We start from the raw sequence: 21698 nt of genomic DNA, 5'->3' as shown, positions 1-21698 counted from the left end.
TATGAATGAACTACTGATCATGCTACAACATGAATGAATTTCAAAAATACCATGGAACATGAAAGAAGCTTAACATAAAAGACCAGATGCTGTATAATACCATTCATATGCAATGTCCAGAAAAAGCAAAAATAGAACAGAAAGTGTAATAGTGATCATCTGGACCTGGGGGTTAGAAATGGGGTTTAGCTGTAACTGAGGGATCTTACTGGAGTCATGAAAATGTTCTAACACTGGATAACGATGATGGCTGCACAACTCAGGAAATTTACACATCATCAAAAAATATTCTTGAAATGGGTGAATTTTATGATATGTAAATTATACCTTAATAAAGTTGTAAAAACAATCATATAGGGGAAAACTGAAGATAAAAGCATACTCCTCTTTCATTTTATCCAGTGCTACTCTGGGTCCAGAAATTCATCATAAAATGCAAATATTACAAATTCTTCTACCTAGTTTCCTTGTCAGCTGTAGAACTGTTTCTCCATTCAAATTAATTCCATCAAGTCACACCAAATTATTCTTTTTAATATTCCAAATTAATAGAACCTTCCCTCAGAAGCATCCAGAACATCCCCAGTGCCCTCAACTCAGCATTTAAGATCCACAATCTACTATTATTTCTAAAACTCAATAACAAACCATCTGGCACAACCATGCAGGTTGCAATAAAACCACTTATTCTAAACTCCAAGATTCCTTCACATGTCTCTTTGATCTGAGATGCTTTTCCTTTCACTTAGTACAACATAAGATTCCCAACATTAAGATTTCCAAGTTCTATGCATTTAATACTATATTAGAATTCTATAGTAACGTTATCTTAATCTCTCAATTTTACTCTTCAACATAGATGATACTGTGCTATAGAGAGCTCACAAACTAGAATGCCTGGATTTAAATTTTCACTAGACTATTTATGAGATGTGACCTTGATCAAATCAATTAACCTTTCTATGCTTTAATCTATTCATTAATAAAATGGAGATAATCATATATCAATGCTTTATTCTGAAAATTATATAAAATCATGCATAAGGATGTTAAGGGAAGCTACTGGCATACTGAAAAAAATCAGTAAACATTAGTTCATCCATATCTCAACATTCTACATGTTTATCATAGGAAAATTTTCCTATGATAAATTCTTATCTAACTAATTTATAGTGACTACCTTAATCCTTATGCCTAAATGATAAATTTTGAGAATAGAGACTATACTCAATATGTCTATTTTTTCTCCACTGCATTGGGCACAATGACTCAACAACTGTGTATTTATACGTTAAAATTTTCTATTGTGAAATATAACATATATACAAAAAAAGCAATAAATGTCAAAGTATATGGTAACAGATTTCAGAGTTTAGTATGGGTTACAGTTCCACAATTTCAGGTTTTTCGTTTTAGCTGCTCCAAGACACTAGAGCTAAAAGCAGTATCAGTACAAGAATTCAGCAGTCATACTCATTTGTTAAATCTTATCTTCTCTGTTATAATACCTCCTTCTCCTTTGCTCCTTCTCTCAATATTTTGGGCTCTGTCTCTTCTAACTTTTTCACATTGGAAACGGGTATCAATAATATGGGGCAGGGGGATGGAACTAGGTGATGTTCTTGGAGAGGCTGGCCCCTTTGAGTTTCAGGACTTATCTGCCTAGGAGCCAATCTGGAGGTTGTAGGTTTCTGGACGGTAATCTTAGGGTGTGAAACTTTTGTAGAGTCTCAGATAAAGGCCTAGATGTTCTTTAGAACTGACAGGAATGGTTTTGGTTGGGGTTTAGCAAATGCTGGTAATTAGCAATATCGAGCTGAAGCTAGCATTTAAGAATAGCCTCCAGAATAGCCTCTCAACTGTACCGAACTCTCTTAGCCAATGATACTTTATTTTGTTGCATTTATTTTCCTCCTTTTGGTCAGAAAGGCATTGTCAATCCCATGGTGCCAGGGCCAGGATCATCTCTGGGAGTCATGTCCTACATCAACAACTATTTATTGATTGAAATGTTGATTGCTTGACTGATTAATTTAAAGATCTGAAGGACAGCATTCTTATATCTATGTTGGAAGTTAAGGAATTTATTCCCCTCATTTCTGCCTGAATATATATCCTCTTCAGCTTTTCTATACTGGGATACAACAGCCAGCTGCAACATGAAGCAACACGCAATGCCTTATATCCAGGTAACATCATCAGCAAATAGTAAAATAAGGGCATCTTATTACAAAAGGCTCATAGCTGCATCTTTTATTCATTCATCACTTAGTCTGCATATATTTACCCTAGGGTAAAAATAAATAAGACCAGTTTCTAATAACAGGGAGCTTAGAATCTAATAGATGGAGCTAGATGAATGACAAAGTTCTTTAATGAATACAGCACATGACGTTAAGGTGGTCACAGGGGTGCAGCAGTAGCAATTGGGACACAAAGGAGAGTCAGGAAAGGATCCAGAAGACTGAAAACTAATAGGAGATTGGTGTTTTTCCGGTGAATTGGGAAGTAAAAAAATGGGTTATGAGGGTTTTTCATGAAGAGAATATGTAAGTAGGTAGGACTGAATCATTCCAAGGATGGCAATCCATCATGATGGTAAGTGAGACGGGACACAAGGTGACAAAATGTTTGGACCAGATCACTGATCAAGTATGTCAAAACAATTAGCTTCAATGTTATTTTATCAAACAGTAACATGATCAGATTTTTATTTAAGAAAAATCTCCTTCCTAGTTTTGAGTGGGATAGATAGATGGAGAATAAGACTGAGGGTGTAGATTCTATTTCCAAAATGGTTTAGGTGAGAGACAGGGAGAGTACTGAGTCAAGGTAAAAACAAGAAGAATTTAGGGGATTCAGCTTTGATATTTTAAGACTGAAATGCCCCTAGAGCACCTGGTGAATAAGTTCTTTAGTGTTATTATTGTTATTCTTCTTTGTAGTGGTGGTGGTGTTTTAGCTTGTTTCAGAATTATATATATATGTATATATATAATTCTGAACTCAGGGAGAGATCCAGAAAAGAGAGCTTGACTTAACAGTCAATAGAGGTTATCCATATGAATGAAATCACTCAGACAGAGTTGCAGTATTTAAGAGATAAATCCTAAAATGTAATGGAAAGAGGAAAAGATCTAGCAAAGGGATGAAAAGAATGGTCAAAGAGGTAGATAATCAGAAGAGGATGATGTCTCAGAATATAAAAGAAGAAGGAATTTGAGGATGAAAAAACTGGTAGCACCCACTACACTGATTAAATAAAATGAAGGCTAGTAGGAGTTCATTGGATTTGTGTATGGTGAAATCAATTTTGATAATTTCAGTGGATTGAAGAATTATTAAATTAAAAATTTCCAAAATTTGGGTATAAAGGGCAGCAGAAGGACCGGGCAATGGTAGCTAACAGTAGAGCATGAAATAACTCATATATTTGCTAGCTATTGGGAGATACTTGAGAATGTTCATAGCCTGCAGGAGGAAGAGAGGATTTAAAGCAGAAAAAAAGAGAAAAGAGTACACTTTTAGAAAAAAAAAGGAAATGAAAGAATTTTATCAAGAGGAATCCTGAAACAGGACAATTCAAACCTCTTAGACTGGATGAAAAATAATGGAAACATACTGCTCATAAAGATGAGTATAGTCTTACCAGGTCTTCCAGTTTGCTAGCTGCTGGAATGCAACACACCAGAGACAGATTGGCTTTCAATAAAAGGGGGTTTATTTAGTTGATGTATAGTTCTTCAGAGGAAAGGCAACTAACTTTCAACTGAGGTTCTTTTCATACATGGGAAGGCACAGGGTGATCTCTGCTGGCCTTCTCTCCAGGCCTCTGGGTTCCAACAACTTTCCCCGGGGTGATTCCTTTCTGTATCTCCAAAGGCCTGGGCTGAGCTGTGAGTGCTGAGATGAGGTATGCTGAGCTGCTTGGGCTGTGCTACGTTGTGCTCTCTCATCTAAGCACCAGTCAATTAAATCAAACATCATTCATTACAGCAGACACGCCTCTTAGCCGACTGCAGATATAATGAGCAACAGATGAGGTTCACATACCATTGGCTCATGTCCACAGCAACAGAACTAGGTACTTTCACCTGGCCAAATTGACACCTGAATCTAACTACCACACCAGGGGTTAAAAGACTTCACATGTGATGGAACCGAGTTTTGTTTGTTTATTTTGTTTTGAGAAATAAGAGGCTAGAACCAGGCTTGAAATACCTGGTGTGGAGAAGGAGATAAGGGAGCTGTTTAAGGGCAAATAAAAGGATTGCCAAGGTTAAATGAGAAACAAAATTAGAGGATATTAATGTTGAATTGCAATAACCTCCATAAGTGTATGATTTCTTCCTGTAGTGTTTATCAGCCTATGTATAGAAGTATATAGTGTGAGCAGTTTTTAGATGGGACCAAGGCTGTAAGTTAGCTGCAAAGGAAGGATTAATGCTCGAGGGACTGATGTGATACATCTTTGAGGTCTAGGCTGGGAAAGGTAGTGATAAGAGACAATAGCTTAGGGCCTGAGGTTCTAAGGGAAGTCAAAGGAGGAGTACTGGGACTAAGGAAGTGAGAAAGCTAAAGAGAGGGTATTTATCTTTCAAGACTGATACACTAGAGTTTGTATTCAGAGTTAGGCCAAAACTAGGTTATGACGAGGGCCAGAGTGTGGCCGTAGGTGTCAGATGTTGGATTGAGACTGTGGAAAACAGAAATGTAGAGAAATGTTGACGATAGAATGCTGGGTAGATTGGTATGTCAAGTTTCAAAGTCCTCAAGGACTGAGGAGTATGAGTGGTAAAATTGACATCATAAAAGATAACATGAACCACAGGGGAAGAATTTTTATTTGAGAGTTAATTAAATGTATAACGCAAAGAAATAAAAAAAATATTTGAGAGAAAATGAACAGTCATGAAGTTGCAATAGAAAGCTAGGATAAACACAATACTATGTCCAGTGACTGTGGTATGAGAGAATGATGAGCATTTGCATAAGAGGATAAATGAAAAGGAATGCCTGGGAAATTATTAGGTTTCCATGAAGGTCAGAAAAAGGAGGCAGAGATAGAAGAGGTTGAAGATATTGGGCATTTTCTTTTCTATGAAGCAAGAGTTCAAAATAAGACAGTTTTAAGGGCATATTGCCTTAGGGTCTGCTCTCTAAAACCTGATTTAGAAAAAAGGACATCAATTTGTGTCTGTCTTGGAGGTCTGCATCTTGTAGTTTCCACTACCAGCTGAATAAAACTAAAACTCATTCCTTATAATTCTATTGACATAATAGCTACAATGAAATAATATCACATCATACTCAAACATCTGCTTAGGAGCGATTCTTAATTAGATACAAAGCGAAATTTCTAAGGAGATTAAAGGCCACAAAATGGAAATTATTCAGAGCCATATAAAGCTCAGTCCTATAATCCCCCATCTAAGAAACAGACTCCAGCAAACCAGGAGGCACCTAAGATAGAGAAACTGCAGTTTTAAGTGCAGTTAAAAGAATTGCAGTGTTATGTTAGAAGCACATTGTTATATTCTATTTAGAATAACAGCCGTTTTAAAAAGTGAACAGTGAAAGAAAGGACAGTTAAATATTTTCAAGGTGTTTTGTTTCCCTCTCTTTCAGTTTAATCCAATAAACATTTATAGAACACCCCTTCTTCCTGGCACTCTACTGGGTACTGAATATCTTGATATAAATATTATTTATTAGGACACAAATTGTTTTCCATTTCATTACTTTATTGATAAAATCATTCTAATGTCAATAATAAAAGTATATATATCATAACTATTTCTGGACTTATATCAAACATGGGTAAAATAATTTGGTAGAGGATTTTGCAAGCTACACTGCCATCTATTTGTTAAAATTCTGAAGGGCATTCAGAATAAGCCTCAAGGAATTCTAGTTCTGTGTGAATTGGGGCAACTTAATCTCTCTGTTTCTTTCCACATCTTTAAAATGGGAATAAGAACAATGTTCGTTTCTAGGTACAAAAATGTTTTATAAACTGAAATAATACAGAGGTGCTTAATAAACTGAAATTCACATATAAATGTTAGTCATTGGTTTTGGAAATCCAGCCACAGAGATGTGTAGACAAAGTCTGCTTTGTTACATTCTATTTTACTGACTGTGTGAAAATACATCAAAAGTTGACTATTTGTTTGACATTTGCACATCATGGCTGAGCAAAGACCTAAAAAACCACAGATAAAATGAATATGTAATGTTTGAAGCTCCAATATACAAAAGATGATTTATTTTCTTTGCTTTGCTTTTATGTCAACAACTGTATAAAAAAGTTGCTAGTCTAAGAAATGGAGAACATCAGTCTTCTGTTGTCTAGCAGGAAACCAGTCACTAGTGGGACAAGGAGATTTTTCTACATGTTACAGGGGTGCTATTTAATCTAAGATCATGAACTAACCCCATTTAGCAGTATATCAGCTTCCCAGCACAGAATATAAATGATTAAGCAGTCTCACAAAAGAAGGAAAAAGCAGACATTTGATGTTTTGCAAATTTGGATTTATATGGTTAATACAATTATATAGTTACATAGTAATATGGTTAAACTTAATGTTCATTAAAAGGGAAAGTGATAGGACTGGCTAGGATCAGTCCCCCCAAATAAAAAAAACTTCCTCATGAATTTTTGACAAGTCTCCTTTATTCATGACTTAAGCATTTATGGTCTTTTTTTTTCCACACCTGTTTCTCAAGTTGCAGGCTACAAGAGGCAGGTAAATATTTAATTAAATCTATAAGGAATAAGTTTATGAAACATACTTGCAAATAATTCAAAGAACAAGAAATTATAACTCTGGCATCCTATATCTAATTATATCAATTTTGAAAATATTCAATGACCTTTTTGTTTAATATAATTGAATGTGTTTGATTGTTATACTTGACAAAATGAAACATGATTTTCTAGGGCCTTAACAAGGCATTCAGAAGCTTTGTTATGGATTTCTTTGTAAAGAAAGAGCGTATATTATTCTCTAAATCATTGAGCCTAAAAATCTGTAATGTAAAAGACAAAGCATTGACATGTTACAAAAGGTACACAGAGCTATGTGTTAGTGTTAGTTTTTATAAGAACATAGAGTAAATACTCAAATTTCAGAATAATCTGAACTGAACTGTCATTTTTCAGTGTTTATTTATAGCAGAACAACTCTTATTTCAAAACAAGTCTTACACCCAAACCTTATGTGTGAGATAATATTGCGGATGAAGGGGTAAAGCCTGGAACATTTGCTCTCTGAAGAACAAGCACCCATTTCTCAACCTCCATAGACAGGAGGAAACTAATGACTAGAATCCTAAGGATTCAACATAAGTTACTGCATCTCCCTAAATCTGAGTTTCCCCAACTATAAATCGTGTAACAGTTAAGATTCAAATGATGTTTGACAAAATATCTAACAAAACTTAAGTCTAATAAATGTTAGCTGCAATATTATTATGTATAGTATACTAAGACTTTTTAAGTTGACACTAATATGGAAGTAAAGGGTTATAAAAAACAAACAATACTAACAAGTTTCATCTGAATATATATAAAGTTAGATTCTTGCCACACAATAACCATCAAAATAAACTCAAATTTGCTAAAGAATTTAAAAGGAAAGCTGAAAAGAGATTTTAGGTAAACATTTAATATCAGGGAGAAATATAAAAGATATGAAATAAATCAGAAACAAAAAAGTGTGGCTTTTTTTTAATAATAAAAGCTAACATAAACATGAAAAGGCAAAATAAAAATTAATAAAGGTATTTGCCACAAATCTGAAATGCAATAAGTCATTTTTAATGCATAATGAATACCAAGTGAATATGAAAACAATATCCTAAAAGAAGTATGGCAAAGTATGAACAATTCATGGAAAGAAGAAATACATGGATCTAATAAATATTTGTAAAAAAATGTTCATTAGTAACCAAAGAAATTTTGTAGTAACCAAAGGAAAGAAAAATTTTAAGGACCCCCCCCCCCCAAAATTCCACTTTATATTTATCCACATAACCAACAAATATTTTGAAGTTTTTGCTTATTTAAACATGTTAAAACAATATTTAATTCTGGCAAGAGTAGGAGCAATTCCTGGTAAAAGTGTCAAACAGACTTTTTCTGGTATATATCCAGAGCTTTAACAATATGATACACACTTTGATCCTTGTCAGAATCTAGCCTGAGGGGAAAAAATGGAGACACTGACTATGAATTTGCACAAAGTTGTTCTCCAGTGCAATACTTACAAACGCGAAATACCCAGAGTAAACGAAACTAGTGTTTCTCAGCCCTTTGCACATCAAAGCAAACATAGAAATAGTTTGTTCAACATACAGAGGGGCCTGGAACAGGACATCTGCACTAGAATGAGACCCCACCCAGTTACCCAGAGAGGGAAAAGCTGTTCCAGGCACTCCTTTCACCAATCATGGCCAGCAGTGGCCTGGGACAAACTAGTTGGGAGGACCCAACCTAAAAAATCTAATATTAACTCAAGTGTATGATACGTCTATATCATGCTTTGACATTAAAATTAAAGTCTTAATTTTTTTTAAATGAGTAAAAAGATATTTGGTCTGATAGATACAAAAAACAAATAATGCTGCAAGAGTGTGCAGCTGTTAAAATTAGGTTTACCGAGAATTTTATGTTAGAACATGCTCATTATATTATATGGTAAAGAAAAGTAAAATTTTAAGTTATTTACGGAATATAGTCCAAACCCATGAAATAATGATATGACATATTTACAAATATAAATATATAAAAATTACTGGAAAAAAGACATCAAAACATTAAACTCTACCTTTAGATCATGGCATTTTGGATTTTAAATGATATATTTTACTGAATTTTTCAAAATTTTTACAATAAATGCTATTATATTTATAATACAAAAAATAAATAATATTTGAAATAAAGAAAACCATAACAGAGAAACTAGGAAATTATGCCTAAATCATAGCTTTGAATATTTTGCAAATCTAAAGGAATTAATGATAATTTATTAGCATTTGAAAATCATTTAAAAATCTATGATGTACGGAAAAGGAGAAAAGGGAGTTCTTAAAAAGGGATTGTCATTCAACATGAACCAAAGTTTACCATCTTTTCATATGTAGCCCTAAAGTAATTTTTCCTCAAACCCTCTTATAAAATACATGTGAGGTCAACATTATAGCAGGACTATATAATTTTTTGCAGTTAGTTTCAGCCAGCACATTCCTAAGATTCGGACTTTATATATGATGATTTCTTTATAAAAGGCAATCAATGATCTTGATTAGATTAATGTCATGTCCTTGAGACTGAAAAAGAAGCCCACACATATTTTAAGTTTCTGTAGGAAAGCATTTTGTATCAAAATATTTTATGTAATCTCAGTGGTTATTTTGCTTAAAGCTGAAGATCAACTTGTGAGGGAAAGCCCATTTGTGAGGGATCTTAGTGATGTTCCATCTCACTTCAGGATTGGATATTAATTTAATATGCGTCACACACACAGTTCTAGCACACACTCTTCAGAGTTCATAATCACAGGCACAGGGCTTTTATTTCACTACACAGTCATTATTCATATTGCTTTTCTTCTTTTTCAACCTACTTATGTGCCAATCAAATGAAATTTGCAGTATTTGACATCATTTTAAGAAAAAATTAGCAAGAACTTCAAAAAATTGAAAATGTCAAAATACATTTTTTTTTGCCCATCTAATATATAAAAATGAATGGACTCTTCAGAAATTGGTGTCTCCGAACAGTAATAGCATCCATTCCTATATTTTCTTGGACAATATTTGCCTAGAAATCAATTGTACATGTTCTGTGTCAATGCATAGCCCACTATTCTTTCCTATTACCATAAAAATAAAATGCATACTATATCTTCTCCCAAGACATAACACTATACTTTTTCTGAAGGAGAAAGAGTAAAATTATATAGAGAGATTGAATTAATTACAAAAGCTACAAGCAGTGGTTACAAAATTATTATACCATACTTGAAGATCTTAGCCATTTGCTCCTCTATGATATCTAGAAGGTACATTTTGAAAACCCACAGAAGTAAAAATAATAATGCACTTTGCATAGATTGGTGCAAATATTTCCTCCTCAATATGTTAAAAATTAACAAACCTGAAGTATCAAAAGGAAAACCCTAGATTCCAACATTTGGTTAGATCACTTGCCTACTACAGCATTTAGTTTGACTGCCATCCTAGACCCATGTGACTAAAGCCAAGCAAAATTCTACAGCCCAGATGGAAAAAGAAATGGTTAAAAATCTTTAGGGTTGAGTGAAATCAATTACTGTGCTTTAGCAGATGATTAGTTGCTACAGTTAGAGGCCAGTAATTTGTCAACACTATCTTTCAAGAGACAAAATTCACCATAATTTATTCCTTTTATTGGTAAGATGATAATGAACATTCATTTCTTTTCCTTTTCATTTTACAAGAGTACAAGTTGAAATATGTTTAATCCTAATCCCATAAATGCTAGTTGTGTGCTTACTTTTCTACTTTAGATACATAATACAGGAAAAAATGCCACTTATTCATTAACACATTCCTTCAACATTGCTTCTATTGACCAAATATTTAATTCAATTTATACAGAATTATAAACATTCTCCAACATGTGCAACAATTTATTTAACATAAAAATATACTTGAGTATGAAAATGAATTTGAAGGATGCTTTATTGGAAACACTTAGAGTGTTAAGTTGGGAGGATGGTGGGACAGAATTTTTGTGTAGGGAGGAGCAATATTAGTAAGAAACAATATATAAAGCAGAGAAATCAACACTCATGATAAAAAAGCTATTCCTCACATAAATTTTATATGGGAAACAATTCTTTTTAAGCTTGCTATCAAGCCAAAAGATTATTTTGTAAATTTGTTTCTTTTAAATGTGTAGGTCTTTCTCTGTCTGTCTTAAGAGAGAGGTAAAGATCTAGGAAGGAAGAAATTGGATAAGAGGACTGCAACTACAAGGGATCACACAATATTTGAGCCAAAAATAATGTGCAGGTTTCTTAGGGTAGAGTAATAAAGGACATTTGCGCAGCCTGTATGTTCTGAAACTTCGTTTGAGTTCAACAGATTGCAAAACTTTCCTTAAGTCTCAATAATCAGCATTCCTTAAATGTTGTGGCATTTCTCTTTTAACATAATTCCTAAAAGCATCTGGGATTTATTATAAGAGGACTCCACTGTGTTCATCAGCATTCAGATAGGACTAAATAAGATTGGAACTCTGCTAACCATACTCTGCAAAAGCTGAATAAAAAATTTGAAAGTAATCAAACCAATTCCCCTTATTCTTTCCCATAAAAAAATTCATTTAGGAACAACATCATTCCTGTCAAAAAATTTTCTGAAATTGTGCATTAGTTGTATGCGTACTGGAGGTATGCACATAAATATTTCTTCATCTTCATGTTATAGCCAAAGTTGTTATTCAAAGAGTATTACAGTCCCATGTCCTACCATTCTCTATAGCCTCTGTCTCATAGATTTTCTCTTAAAAAAAAAAAACACAAAAAAAGCATCATATTTACATGTGATCCAAATTCATAATTTTTTAAGAGGCAGTCATTTACTATGACCAACAGCTCTTGGAAAATGGGACATAGAAGGGGAATTCCAAGTCAGACAATCAGGGAAGAGTGAAAAAAAAAAAGTCACCTACTTGTCACTGTGTCAACCCCATCAGACACTAAAAGGCAGAACCCAGCATATCCTTGTGTTCTTCAGGCTTTTTCGCAGCCAAATTACATGTGAGTGAACAATATAAACAGAATGTTTTGTTTATTTGCCTATCAGTAAAGTACAATATTGAGTAAGCTTAAAAGTAATCAAAGTTTATCTCTAATTCAGGTAAGTAAATTTTCTAATTAAATTTGCCAAGAAGTTTTTTTCTGAGACATGTACTGTTGTCCTTTTCACTCTCCTCAGTGCCCTCTAAATTTCATGACCCCCTTCTTTCTATACTTCCCTGGTGTCTCAGACTCCTCCAGTTGGGGAGGACCCAAGCAAGACTCTTCTCTTATGTTTCAAACTTACCAATCTCTTCCTGTCATAAAAATCTACCTGTCTCATGATCAAATTCCTAAAATGCCTGCTTTTTCACTACTGACAATCTAATGAATAACTGTAGCATTGCTATTGGCTGCTGCTAATGGCCTAAGTTTTTTTTATCCCATTTGTATTTACATGTGCTATCTAGCAGTGGACTCAGTGCCTTATACAATGTTGCAAATAAATAATTGTATGGATCTGAACAAGTTCTGTAAAAGAAAGTTTCAATGCTGAGAAATATGAGTTTTAGTCCAGCCGTATCTATATATCCTAGGACGAATCACAAGATCTTCTGGAGACTCAGTTTGTTCACCTAAAAATTAGAAAATGACTTACTTCACAGAAGGGCTGTAGGCCATAGGAACTGTGAAATTCAGAGATTATTGCTATTAAATATGTGAAAATACTTAATAATTAAAAAGTATTATAAAATATGTAATATTATTATTACTACTACTATCATTCTACTTAGTTTTACTTTATCATACCAAATAATTTAAAGTCTTCAGAAGGAAAATGTACTAAAGATATTATATAGCTTTTAGCACCCCATGGCCATTTTATGAAACCTATTCGCACAAGAATCTTTTTAAAAATGTTTTTCCACTCTAAGTAAGAAATGATCACCAATTACATGAACTTTTATTTGCATACATTAACTTATGTTGAGCTGGTCAGTTCTTACAAATGAATAAAATAGATAAATTAACAAATGGAAAAAGAGAGCAGTCCTGTAAGTTGTTAAACTCCAAATGTCTTTCTTAATTATCTTTTCATCTGTCTTTTATGCTCATATGTTTATTTAATACTTTCAAAACAAAATAGAATGCTTGTGATTAGGGAAGCCATAGGAATTGTGAAATTCAAATATCATTGTTAAGTCTTTATGGACCACTGATCTAAAAATTTTTACATATTATATTCATGAAGTTGAAAGTTCACAATCAATTTTGGCTGTTTGGTATTTTCCTCCTAACTAAGATTGTTTTTATTGATTAATTGTTTTGGTTAATTTTTAATAAACAGATTTACTTGACAAATCCAGCTTTAATCTGCACAGAATTAGATATATTAAGAGGCATTCCAGAACATAGAAGGAGAAGGGGGAGAGGGAAATTCCATAAGAATAATTTGCTTATTTGGGGGAGCTTAAAATCTAAATCTAAAGGTTACCTTTACTTCATTTAAATATTCAAAATATACTCACAAAATATTTCAAGCACAGATTAAGCCGCTGGGGAAAAAAAATTTCCAGGAGTTCAGTTACCCACATATTCATAGCCAATACCAATGTGGAAAGTTAGCAAATGGAGACAGCATGTGTTGAAACTATTTTAAATGGTTTTCAACATTTGCGGTATGTTTATATTTTTGCAGGATATGAGTCAAAATTTGCTTTGAAGTATTTTGGATTTCTTACAGTAATAAAGAAAAAAGCTCTATCTTATTCCAATTCTCTATTAATATCTAGCTAAAGCCACAAGTTTCTTCCTGATTTGTCAAAAATATGATCCCAGGAAATATTACAGAAGAATGCAGTAGGTAATTTGACTAAAATATTATCATTCTAATGTAATTAATCTATTTCAATTCCATGTTCCCTTCATAATAAAAGCAGTTACCGTCCAGAAATGCTGTGTTCAGGGTTCTGATATTCATTCATTTATCCATGTATTGTTTGTATCCCACATATTTCAAAAAGACTTGAATGATTAATTAGACGTTAATTAGAACTATAGAATTGTCAAGATTTCAAAATCTAATGAATGATAAATGAAAACAAGTAAAATTAACCTGAAATTGACAAATTCTTGCTCTGAGAAAGCACTACATGATTACTATGAAAAGAAGGTAAAAATCTTCAAGCCAGTTCAAAATCACTCAGAAGTTTGAACAAATAAAGCTAGTTTCTTTTATTCTTTTGGTTTTTAGTATTATTAAGTAAGACAGATACTATGGGGAGTATATATCTTAACTTCAGAAAGTGATTAGAAAATAATCTAATGTTATCTTTTTAGACACGAGGGAGAAATATGGGCTTTGTTGGAATTCGCAGCTGATAAAACAAACATTTGCAAAAAGTGATAAATGACACAGATTACCACAACCTGAATGATGACAAGTCTTCATCATCAGGAGATTATGGATACATGCTGAAATTTATAAATAGAACAAAGTAACTTTAAAAGAAAAAGTTAATGTAGCCCTAGGTTATACTCCAAAATAATAATATTCATACCAAGCATATCCCATTATCTTCTCCGATGTGTAAAAATTATTTGGAATGCTGGATTTGGTTATGGCATAACCCACACTTTAGAGGAGCTCTGGCAAGTAAGAGTATGTTCAGAGAAAGCATCAAAGGTACTAAAATCTTTGAAAACTACACAATGTAAGAATTGGTTGAAAGGACAGTTTGCGTTTTAGCCGAAAAACCTGTTTCAGACAAGACAGGCTAATAATGTCTAGTATCTGAAGATAGGTGTAGTGGAAGAATTAGTTATTACTCTAGGTGAAGGAGTAGGACCAATGGCTACAAGTGGTTATGAGGAATAGAACATATCTAACAAATAGGAATAAACTGTTTTTTTTTTTTAAGAAGATTGTCAATTTTCTTGATTTTTTAAATTTTTATTTATTTATTTATTTTACATGGTCAGGCACCGGGAATCGAACCCAGGTCCTCTGGCATGGCAGGCAAGCATCCTTGCCTGCTGAGCCACTGTGGCCTGCCCTAAACTGTTTTTTAAAAGAAACAGAAAGGGCAGGCAACGGTGGCTCAGTGGCAGAGTTCTCGCCTGCCATGCTGGAGACCTGGATTTGATTCCCAGTACCTGTCTATGCAAAAGAAAAGAAACAGAAAGAACAAGGAATACCAAGGATGTTCAGTAGAAGTGAAAATGAGTAGTACTCAAATCCTGTCTTCTTGTTCTTTTACCTTTGGGACCCTGGTCTAGTTACTTAGCTTCTCTGAGGTTTTGTTTTCTCATCTATAAAATGGATACTCCTGCATTGGAGGGATGGGGGCCACTTTTCAGAATCTGAGGTAAGGGAGAGAGAAAGCCTGGACCAAATGGCTAACAGAGTTCTATTTTTAAGGTTCAACCATTTGATGACACATAATAGAGGAAAATGTAATATTTTCAAGAATTATTGCTAACCAATTTCATTTATTCAAACATGGACACAAATTTCTGCCCTCAGATACCTTATATTAGAGTGGAAGGACACAGGCAATAAACAAAATAAATAAGTAAATTATATAGTATAGTAGATGGTGATAAATATTAAATAGGAAAATGTGAAGTTTTAAATAGGCTTAGGAAAATTTCAATGAGAAGGTGACATATAAGCAAAAACATATTATTTTTTAAAAATTAATTCCATTGGGAAGTCCATCAGAAAGGGTGGTTCCCTCAACCAAATAGCATGATTCAAGTACTGTTTCAAATAATGTGACCTCATGAAAGAGTACAGCAGTATATGAATCTAGTCTAAATATCATGTTTAGGATAACCCAAGATTGCATTAGTCATGTTTTTGGCAATTAGTGTCTTTTATAAACTTTATATTTAAAATTTACTTAGAGATTTCCCGTTTTGTTGTTTTAACATTGATTTCTATTTAAAAAAATTTAAACCTAATGGCTTTCTCCCAACATACTCTATTGATGAGATACAGTTTAACAAGACTATCACGAGGGCTTCAAAACTGGAAATAGTGTTTTTAAATTACATGTGAACTTCCAGATTATGCAAAACATTTGTTTTTCTATCAAGACATATATAGTTAAATTTACTGAAGTCTAAGATGGCAGTTCATAATACTTTAAATATTCATTTGCACAAAAAACTAACGATGCCAGACCTTTAGTTTTTCCCATCTCATTTGAGCCTTCTTCCCAGTTGCCAAAAAGCAAAGAAATTAATACAATCCTACTTTGTACCTGTAATAAAGCTGACTACCTCCTGATAACCAGCATTCATATGACTATGGGAGAAATATTATGTGCACATTTAAAAATACTCTTTAATGTAAAGAATGCTGTATTCTATTCCTTCTAGATTGATTGATAAGGAAAATCTAGTTTTAGAGATGAAAAAAATATGAATACACTTACAGTTCCTGTTAATTTTGATGATTTCTCAAATTCTTCACCCTCCTCCATTAGTGCTTCTTTGGTCCCAGGTAAAGAATCTATTTTAATAAGAAGAATGAATAAGTTACATTCACATAATTGCTTAATTAATTATCTAATATTTAAACCCATTGCGAGAAGTTATTCAAGTGGTTTTTGAAAAAGTAGTGTATGTGAGTGAAAACAAAGTATAGAATGATTTTTTGTTTTAGCTTAAAGATAACTTACGAAAATGTGAGATAGATCTAATTTAGAAGGATATGGTGAAGTCAGGAATGTGCGAGAGCTATAAATATCTTAGTAATTCAAATAAAACAATCCTTTTTAGCATATTATTGAGCTAATTGTTGAAACATATTTAATGTCCTTTTCTGTTCTGTAATCTTTCTTTGTTTTACCTATTTAAGTCTTTTATTTAACTACCCTATTTAAGTATTATTTTGTGTCCTCTCTTTTAAATGGAATGGAAAATTCTGAAGAATTCAGAGAAGGATGCATTTTATTAAATGGTGGTAGATTTTCCATTTTAACGTATCAAGCAAGAAGTCATGATTACTTAGCCTAAATAAATCGAGAGGTGTGTGAACAGTGACTTTCAAAGACATGAATGAAATGATGGCAACCCTTTCTGTGTGTATGCTGAGTTCATAATTATAACAACAAAGATTTCTATAGGTTATAAGGAATTCTGGAATAAGGGAAAATATATGGAATATCTAAAAATATTCTGTATCAGAGACTGTTATAGTCAGCTTCCCTTAGTTGAGTTTAAACTCCTTCTATTCAAGTGAAAAATTAGTTAAAAGAAAGGTATTTTAAACCACTGAACACTTTTAAAATTGACTACTTATTTTTATTAATATTTGAGAGGGTCATATGAATCCCTAAAGAAGATTTTCCTTCAGCTTCATGTATATATAAAGACATATTTTTCTGTTGCATAAGATGTTTAGTCTGGGAAGGAAATCAGAGCATTAAATCCTTCAAACCCTTAATGCCCATCGGAGTCCAGGGAGACAAGGGACAGCTTAGCATAAATCTGTAATCATAGTTGTTTGAATCATGGAACTCTCTCTAATTCAGAATTTTACATTGAAGAAGAGAAGTTACTAACTTCCAGGGCACACAGTTTTTCCAGATATAAATACAGATTTCGTGCTAGAATATGGTCTGCTTTCCACCATAAAGCTATGAAAAAATCATCTACATTCTCAAGTTGTAGGTAAATTGTAAAATTTTACATACCACCCTTCCAAACAGAACTCGAACATTAAAAAAGAAGCAAATTCTATTTGCTAATCAGGATAAATGATGAGAATCACTTCAAGTTCAAAAGTAGTTAATCTATTTGGAAAAAATATTAGAATGCTTATCTATTAAAACCCAGTTGTAAGTACAATGATAGACAGGTCCTTTAAATTAGGATGTAAATTAAGTATAATTTAAGTCTTTCAAGATTGAATTTCTATTCTACAAAACTGTGCAGCTTAGAGGAGAAGGACAACTGTGATGTGCTGCCAGAATATCTGAGAGATCACGTATCTGATCATGTCAAGAACAACTAAGTTGAATGAGCCCTGCTGAGCAGTCCAAATCTAGTCAGAGGACTCCAATCTTAACAGGGTATTAGAGAGCATTAAAATGAAACCTTTGTGTTTAATGTCTGGAGGGGTACACTCCATTAATTTTTATTGTTTAAGTTTTATGACTTCATTGCTTACTAATCATAATTGGTGGGTGCATATATGTAAAATAAATTGCTCTGTCTACTCCAAAGCAACTTTTCATAAATATACATGCTTTACAAAATACAAGTGATGAATTCCTCCAGTTAGTTTTTTTTTTTTCTTACAAAGGGGCAAAATGAGTGTCTAAGTTTGTAGAATATTAGAGAGTTTATATAATGTCTTCCTTTTAGAAAAGAAGAAACTGAAGCACAGAAAGATAAAGTAATTCTGTCAAAATATGACAGCTCACAACAGTACTTGGACTAGAAAACTCAGTCTCTGTGGCTAATCAGGAGAGTTGGCAGACCCTAGAAATCTGCAGTTATCACAGTGTTTACCTTCATCCAACTTCTTCTTGTCATTATTTCTCACTTTGCAGCTTATATCCAACAGGTTTTGCATAAAATTATACCAATTCATAGAAATACTTATTGTTCACTGAGTCAAGTTCAATACAGATATACAATCGAAATAAAATTCACATTAGCATTTTTGGTTAATGCCATTAATATTTAGTTATTGACTCTAGTTATCTGATTGACTTAAGTAGAAAAGAATAACTAAATCAGAATCTCATATTTTGTTGTTTGCTGATTAGGCCTACAAATATTTGAACGTGAGCCCTCTGGGATATAAGCACTTCAGGAAAGGAGCTTAAACTTAATGAATACATGTTTTCAGTGGATGTAAGTAAGTATAATCAACAACATATTTCTGATGTATTGTTTAATTACCCTGTAGTTTAAATCTCTGCAATTCTCAGTAATTATATAAATGTGACTGCTGAAGGATATGTATCTGTAGACTGGCAGACTGGAGTAGATTGAAAGAATTAAACCAATTAATGGTTACGTAGTTAAATAGCATCTGTCTCGTGTCTAGTTTTGGGCATTATGGGCAACAGAGGAAAACCCCAAGGAGCATATAATCTAATTGAGATAAATAAACACACACACACACACACACACACACACACAAAAGAAACAATTCAAGAATAATTAGGGACTGAGAAAAGGGGAATATTGGTGTGGGCTGGAGGTAAGTGAGATTTGCAAGGGACCTTAGAACAGAGGATCCAAATGGCCAGAGGGAAGAGAAAGACTGTACCAGTCAGGGAAGAATGGCCTAAGTAAAACCTAAGTAAAAGTACAGATTGCAAGAATACCAGTGAGAAGAGGCCAGGCTCACTCCAGAAGCTAAGTGTCTGCCAACAAATGGCCGACCTGTGGCCTCTGTGACACTAGTGATACATTGCTCAATTATCATTATTGGCAATAACAATGGGTTGTAGATAAGAAAATGAATATTTTGCACAATTGATACACTGTAGAGAAACAATGAATTTTAACTGCACACACAGAGTGAATGAAACCAGTAGTGTGCTATTAAACATTGGGAATTCACTCGCTCATGGATGAGGCTAGGAGACGTCCAAAATTGAGGCATCAGCAAGGTGATTCTTTCTCCCTAAAGACTGTGATGTTCTAGGGCTGGTTGCAGGTGATCCTTGGTCCTTGGCTTTTCCATCACAAGGCAGTGGACATGGTCATGTCTTCTCCTTTCTCTTCTTGGTCCGTTGACTTGGTCCTCTTTTCCTCTTGCTGCTTACTTTGGCTTCTCTTTCTGTGGCCTTCTCCTTTAAGACCCCCAGTAATAGGATTAAGACCCACCTGATTCAGTTGGGCCATACCTTAAATGAAGTAATGCCACCAAAAAGTCCTATTTAAAATGGGTTCACACCCACAGGAATGGATTAAGAACAAGCTTTTCTTGGGTGCATAGCTTCAAGCCACTACACGGTGTTCAAGTCTATCGTGCCACATCATCAGCACTACGTTTGTCATAATGTGCTGCACTGGCACAAATTTATGTTCCCACATCACTTTTCAATGTTTATTAGGTAATGTTTAACATATAAAAAGAAAACATAATATATATTTGTTACAAAACACAGTAACAAAGGTCGGTGCCAGGCAGGTGCACATGGACACTGCACCCGCCACGGAGCCGCGATGGTCCCGTCTGGCTCCAGGTACAGCGGGGCATAAGCACCAGCCTAGAGCCAGAATTGAAACAAGATGAATGACCAGGACCAAGGGGGCATTAGCCCCCTTCAACAAATGGTGGCTTTAGGTGCTGGGGCTGTGTTCACCTCCCTGTTCACCGTACCCCTGGATGTGGTGAAGGTGCGCTTGCAATCTCAGTGTCCCTTGGTGGCCAGTGAACTGATGTGTCCCTCCAGACTCTGGAGCCTCTCCTACGCTAAGTGGAAGTGCCTCCTGTACTGCAGTGGTGTGCTGGAGCCCCTGTACTGTACCCAAATGGTGCCCGTTGTGCCTCCTGGTTTCAGGACCTCACCTGCTCCACTGGTACCATGGATGACTTTGTGAAGACTGTGAGGTACAAGGGCACCCGGACCCTGTGGAGTGACCTCCCACCACCTTAGTGATGACTGTGCCAGCCACTGCCATCTACTTCACTACATACGACCAACTCAAGGCCTTCCTGTGTGGCCGAGCCCTGACTTCTAATCTCCATGCACCTATGGTGGCTGGTGCACTGGCCCACCTGGCACTATGACTATGATGAGCCCCCTGCAATTGGTGCGGACAAACTCAGCATGTGTCATTCGGTGAACTGGGCAGCTGTTTCTGGGCTGCAATGGCTCAGGGCAGCTGACGCTCCCTGTGGCTGGGCTGGGCTAGGGTCCCACTCCCTAGAGAGATGTACCCTTTTCAGCCCTGCACTAGTTCAACTATGTTCTGAAGACCCAATGCCAGGTCGCACTGGGAGCAGTGGAAGCCATGCAGGTGACACTCCCACGTGTCGACTCCACCTGGCTGCTGCGGAGGAGGATCTGGGCTGAGTCGGGTACCAGGGGACCGGGGCAGGCTTTCTTCCAAGGACAATCAAGGCCACCCCCTCATGTGCCATCAGTATCAGCACTTATTAGTTCAGCAAAAGTTTCTTCCAGAGGCTCAACCAGAAGCATCCTCGGGGCTCCCGAAGTGGCAAGGGATAGGGACCCCATCTCTTCTGAGGGTGGGACGAGGGGTCAGTGTCATTTCCTCAGCACTGAGGGGAGAGGCCATGTTCCCTTCCCCTCCAACCATGAGCCCCAGGGGTAGGGGCTGCTGTCCTTCTGGCCCCTCTCTGGTCTTCCTTTCTTCCTGCTGCTCCCCATTCCCAAGGATTTTATCACTTTCCCACCCAGGAATTCAAGACTAATCTGTGAATTCCCCTGCCTTTGTTTACCTCTGTGTTTATTGGAGCTGGGCCTGCTCCATGAACCCCAAATCCTGAGCCTATTTCTGTCACGTACCCCCCACCACCCCTGTTAATTCCTTAAATCTAAAGATGATAAACATCAAAAAAATAACACAATAATAAAATAAGTGCCCCAAACCTACCTTCTAATTTAAGAATTAGAGCATTTCCAATAATCATCATATACCTGTGGTCCATCCCCTCACTTTCCCTGCCTCCTGAATATAACCAGCACTTTGGGTCTATCATTTCCTTCTTTAAATATGGTTTTATCACTTACATATGTTTCCTGAAGAACATATTGGTTAGATTTGCTTGTTTTTGAGCTTTATAAGATAGGCATTCTGAGCCTTTCATTTATTCCATCACAATTATGTTTGTAAATTTCATTCAGTGGTGAGCTGGAATGTGCTCATACCAGACTGGCTGAGCTGTCACTTTTTCTCACCTCT

The 21698-nt window shown here is 35.0% G+C and overlaps 1 protein-coding gene and 1 pseudogene across 1 annotated transcript in view; one reads left to right on the top strand and one right to left on the bottom strand.

The window, feature by feature from the left end:
* Nucleotides 1–21698, bottom strand: part of C6H8orf34 (chromosome 6 C8orf34 homolog) — a 393975-nt gene that overhangs the window by 58820 nt on the left and 313457 nt on the right. The window contains exon 10 of the mRNA XM_077163208.1: nt 16235–16311. Coding sequence (XP_077019323.1) covers nt 16235–16311 — 77 coding nt within the window. The remainder of the gene's footprint in view (nt 1–16234; nt 16312–21698) is intronic.
* Nucleotides 20058–21001, top strand: LOC143685709 (mitochondrial glutathione transporter SLC25A39 pseudogene; annotated as a pseudogene).

The sequence above is a fragment of the Tamandua tetradactyla genome, chromosome 6 (genome assembly GCF_023851605.1).
Source record: "Tamandua tetradactyla isolate mTamTet1 chromosome 6, mTamTet1.pri, whole genome shotgun sequence".
In the NCBI taxonomy this organism is placed as follows: Eukaryota; Metazoa; Chordata; class Mammalia; order Pilosa; family Myrmecophagidae; genus Tamandua; species Tamandua tetradactyla.
This window is presented reverse-complemented; position numbering and strand designations above follow the sequence as displayed.